Source organism: Fulmarus glacialis, unplaced genomic scaffold (assembly GCF_000690835.1).
Source record: "Fulmarus glacialis isolate BGI_N327 unplaced genomic scaffold, ASM69083v1 scaffold26711, whole genome shotgun sequence".
In the NCBI taxonomy this organism is placed as follows: domain Eukaryota; kingdom Metazoa; phylum Chordata; class Aves; order Procellariiformes; family Procellariidae; genus Fulmarus; species Fulmarus glacialis.
Genome location: NW_009191281.1, coordinates 236 through 5,723, shown reverse-complemented (window position 1 = coordinate 5,723; position 5,488 = coordinate 236). Strand labels below are relative to the sequence as shown.

The 5,488-nt window shown below is 35.4% G+C and overlaps 1 protein-coding gene across 1 annotated transcript; it reads right to left on the bottom strand.

Moving 5' to 3' along the window:
• Window positions 1-1,456: 1,456 nt before the first annotated feature.
• On the bottom strand, window positions 1,457-4,912 carry TRPM7 (transient receptor potential cation channel, subfamily M, member 7). The gene is made up of 4 exons (XM_009586640.1): window positions 4,819-4,912; window positions 4,138-4,189; window positions 3,943-4,046; window positions 1,457-2,967 (listed from the first exon to the last, which is right to left on the bottom strand). Exons 1-4 carry the CDS (start codon window positions 4,898-4,900, stop codon window positions 2,837-2,839), a joined length of 369 nt encoding a protein of 122 aa, XP_009584935.1. The 5' UTR covers window positions 4,901-4,912; the 3' UTR covers window positions 1,457-2,836.
• Window positions 4,913-5,488: the final 576 nt, after the last annotated feature.

Below are 5,488 nucleotides of genomic sequence, written 5' to 3'. Positions count from 1 at the left end.
CTAATGAAAATATCCTGAGGATGGTGGTAGGGAATCTATCAAGGAAAATAATGTAGTTCACCTATTTCCCTATATGAGAGGTATTCTTTAAATACCCTTTTAGTAGGAAAGTCACTGAAGCATTTCAGATTTTTGCTAAAAATAATTAGAGAAGGTTTGAATTAGTATTCCTGTATTTAAAAACTAGGCTCTAACAAGATATGCTGATATTTTGGTTTTGGAGAGTTAACAGAAGTTCCAGTGCTGCTTCTACTTTCCTCCTCTTCAGTAATCTAAAGGAAATTTAAAAGCTAAAGGATCACAACTCTTCTCTATTCATAGAGCACTTCAAGAGTGATGAGATTTCAGCAGAGGAGTGACACTTGATTTTCTCAACCAAATTAAATTACATGGGGTAATCTTCATGTTCCTACAGCCTAACATTAATAGGACATGGTATTATCCTAACAAGGTCAGGCTACTTCTTCAAACCAACTTTTTTTTTTTTGTTCTTTGCCACCACACCTTTCCAATGCCTTCCCTGAAGGATATTTACATTTACGATTTTTTTTTCTGCTAGCGTGGAGGAGAGAATTTGTGAAAGTTATCATTTTCCCCCTGCTCAATTTAGACATAGGCTTCTCTCATAATTCTAGCTTTAAGTCTCAGAGTAAGCTAGCACTCATGCCACGAATATGTACAGAAATACGTACAGTGTTAACCACTCCAAGTCTTACATGCATTCCCCAACCTTATTTGTACCTTTTGGTCTTGGAAAGGCTTCAGGCCCTACTACTGCGACACTGAGCAGAAGGAGCACTCCCCACTATCACACACACCCATCACACAAAAGTCACCTGTTTATTTTGTTAAGAAATGAGTCACAGGTAAAACTACTGAAGACAGGTATCATGGTTGTAAAAACCGTGTGTCGTTAAGTATTTGTCAGGAAACAAAAAGTTTCCAAACTTTTACTTACAATTTTCCCAAAGCCGTTTTCCTATTTCATACACTGAATTTGGTCACATTTTCACAACACCTGAGGCTCCTCTAGAAATCCTTCCCAGCTTGAAGAGGCAGCCTCACCTTACAGATTAACTGTTGCTGTTACTTGGCTAAGAATATAACATTAAAAAGGTGTAAGTACATCTTGAATAACTGTCCATTACCTCACAGCAACAGAAGGGGATGCAGTCAGGCATCCACGAAGCACCCCCTAACTCAAAACAAACATTGTAAAGAACTTCAAGATGTTTTTCTCTCATTTACCCACTAACCCCATCACATACGTTTGTCTACTATGAGAGTTTTCACTTCCCCCCGCCCCTCTACTTTCTGGTGTTAGCCAAAGTTGAGATACCTCAAAGGCAGACAACTGCTTTGATCCAGCACGGCAAATTCTACTTTTCCACATAAAGAGTTACTTAAATTCACCCAAATAACCTTTCAGACTAAGACGGACAGCAGAAGTCTGTAAACAAGAATAAATTTATTTTAGATTCTTTAAAGATTTAATGATATACAAAATGTATACAGTATTATATCCTTATAACATTTTACCTTTCCCCGTCAAACATAAAACACCATTTAAACAGCTATTGTGTTCGTGCCTTAGGTCTGTATCTATAAGATACACTACTGAATAAAAAATTTATAGAGCTATATACTGCCCTTTTAATTAAAAATTACAAATTAGTACCTATGTAACAAAAAAGAAAATCGCAGCATGAAACTTCAGTTGGACAACAGTTTTTTCTTGCTGAATGCTCAACAATATTTGGGACAGTTAAATTACATTTTATTGGCATGAAGGTGCATTGCAATCTCCCGTACTTTACATAATGCTAATCCAACCCTAGTCTCTCTTAAATAAGTACCACAAATAACATAACATTAAAGATGTTTTCTACACAATTTTAAATACATTTAAAAGTTATGTGTACATTCGGTTTTGATACACTGGTTTTACGAGATCTTTGGAAGGCATAACTTCTGAAGCAATCACTACATAGGAGGAAAAGCACTTCCAACTTTTGTTCTTACAAGGCAACTTATTTGGACCAGTACATACTATGTCTTCTATTAAATATGATTATACCGGTCTATCATGGCTTTGTTACTATTTGACGGTGACTTGATAAAATTGAAATGTATAAAACAAGAAATTTCATTATGCACAATTAGGGCTCTATTCCACAAAAAAACCCAGCTTTACAGCCATGAAGCTGAATCCTGATTCAGGAGACTCTCTCTCTCTATTGGAACAGATGAAGTTCCTACCTTCAACCTCAGCCTACTGGCATCATATACACACCTCATTTGGCTCTGTCCTCTTCAAAAGGCCAGAATAAAAGACATCTGGTGAGAAAACATTAGTGGAACACTTCCAAAAACACTCAAAGTATACTCTGGCATTACAGAGGTAGGTGCTTTCTCCTGTTTTTTGCTGATTGACAGTAAGACAGCTGCCAAACAGATAAATGCTTTACCTTAAAACATCAACTACCAAAATCCTTTTGGTTGAAGGCATATTGCACACCACAGGACTACAGAGAGAAAATCCTCCACTAAACCAAAACAAAATAAAAAATAAACCTTCTGCTAAAAAGCCCCTTTAAAAACATATCTTAAATACTTGTCTTTATGTAACCTTTAAAATGATCAGCCGCCAAGCTTCTTCTCTGTAGATGGTTATCACAAGTTGTTAGGTCCTTAGATTATGGACCAGCCAAAATTCCACTTAGACAGCAATCCTTGTTTTGACATATCTTTCTTCTAATTATAGTGAAGGAAAGATAAGTGACAACTTTGTGACATTCCATGAAGTCTGGATGAAGCCACTGATTTGGTCACATCATTAGAGCATCAGACGAATAGAATTAGCTGAATCGGATTCTTTGGTGCAGCTTCCAGGCTGAATTGTCAATTCAGGGGAATCATCCTGAGGAAATATGATCTTGTCAGGTGTGTAATCATTCCTCTTCAGATCTGTACAAACAAAATGAAGTCATATTGATTACTATTTCTTGAGCTAGTAGAATCAATGGGGCATAAAAGTCTTTCAAAGAATTGGGTATGCATATGTACTTATAAAGAAGAATTCCTCAATATGCACTATGTCAAAAAAGGATGTTTTTATCATACATGGAATCAGAAGCCTAAAGCTCTGCTTTAAGTAGTGATGGAAACCTCAGAATTATTTTATTTAAAGATATTATAGCAAGTATTGAGTCAAATTTCCATGGAAATTGGATCCTTCCATGATCTGTTTTGATGTTACCAGGATTTACAACTCAAACCTAAAATAAATGACCTCTCTTCATGTAAGAAGCAACCTGGATGTGTGAAACAGGCAGGAATCATCCAAGTTCCTTATGTTGTGCTGCTGGAGTCTAAAAGCCTGATACAGAGAAACAATTTCAAGGCTTGAGATGAGTGTAGTGTAGTCCATGCAGCAAAAATATCTAGAATTGAAAGTTTTTAACAGAATGAATTTCTGCAGACCTGGACATGTTTTTAAAAACAAACAAACAAAAAAACCAAACAGCAAAGAAACAAATACCTCAAATAAAAAAAAACAAAACACCACGCCCCCCAAAAAACCCAGTCTCAAAACAAACACAAGCACCATTTTGTTTAAAAAGCCTGAAGGTTTGCAGTCACCTTGACCTGCTTTTCCTACTTTTTCTAGGAGTCTTTATCATTTTTTACTGTACCTTCTGAAGTCTAGATCAACCTAGTCTACCTTCCTCAAATACTGTGCATATGGATACAGAACACACAGACATTCTTAATTCCTTCATTTAGAATTTTATCTTAAAATGGCATATTGTTTTAAAAGTCAAATTACAAAACCGCTGCTTATTACTTACTCCGCTTTCACAGCATGACATAACTATTTCATTCCATATCATATAACATTTCATGACATGAGTGTCTCAGAAGAAATACAGCAATTCTTACCAGGAAGTTTAAGTTTCCTGCAGCTTTTTTTGTGATGCTTCGCTCTGAAGTTTTTTATTGCATCCTCTCCCAAATTGGCCGGACCAAACACCATATCATATGACCTCAGGAAAAAAGTGCACATAAACATGGGTTGCATGTGTTCTCTGGTGAAAATTTTGTAATACTTTTCTTTAAATCCTTCTTTAACCTTACCTTTTTTCTCCAGCTTTTATCACAGAGGGATCTGTCAAATTTTCACCAACACCTACGGACAGCACATGAAGAAAAAATTAAATCTGATACGTTACATAAATGCATTAATATTGAAAAGCCTTGGCATCCTTAGCTATGACTTCTCAGCTTCCCCAAGAATAAAAGCAGGAAAAAAAAAAAAGAAAAAAACAACCAACCCAAGTGATATGTGATACTCTTTACCCTTACAAAAATTGCTCCTAAACAAGCACTTTGTACTTCTCAGATTTCTTTCTTCCGCCTATTTTTACATCTGCCTGCAATTCCTAACTTTAGTTTTCACCTGTGTGAAAGAAGTTTCCTATATAGTTCTCACAGCCAGAATATCTGACACACAATTCAGGATAAATACAGCTTACCATATTGGCACTACACAAATGTGCCAAAAAATAGAATTTTTTATGGTGCATATCATTAGGAAAAGATGTATATATTTATATTCTCTGTTTTTCTGTAAGATTTAATGCCATTTTAAGTAAGACAACCATAGGTTCAGATTAACTAGACAAATTATTTAGATGCACTAAATAATGCTTGTTATTTATTACAGGCATAAAAATTCTTAATAAAATGCTATCACAAGAGAAAAACCCACATACATCTATCTTGGCCCCAATCCCAATTTCAAAATAAGGACATTACCTTGCAGATCTAGTACCAACAATTCTCCTCTTGTATACTCATACGTCCAATGGCTGAAAGCTAGCATAACCTCCTCTAGCATGTTAGTTGGAATTATTTCATCACCATTATTGTTGTTATATTTTCTAAACTCTCCAGTCATGCACTCTTCAACTGCAAACCACTGACCAGCAGAGTGGCAGTATAACAGGAAAACTTCCAGGAACCTAGTGAAAAGCATATTTAATGAATATATTTCCAAAATAAATGGCAAATATATCATCACTACTGAATTTTTATTTGCTTTACTAATACTTTAAATAATTTGAAACTATTACATAAAGTCATTTATATTATCACACTAGGCTAGAATCGGTGCAAAAAGTATCAACAGAAAATACTGCCAAGGATAATTCTGTTTGACACATTCACAGTAATGTTCTGAGCCGTATATTCACGTATCAGTACCTTAATATATTTGATCCATCTGTTAACAACCCTCTAGGCATTCTTCTATGTCAAAAGCATGCAACGCAATGGAAGTTTAAATACACTCACCTTGGAGAGTATGGAATGGATTTAGGCTTCATTTGATTGAAAGCAAAGGTGAGCTTCTGTGCTGCCCTCTGCTGTTGAATTTCCTACAATTCAAAGCCCGTATTTCATTAGTTGCATTATATGACATTATATG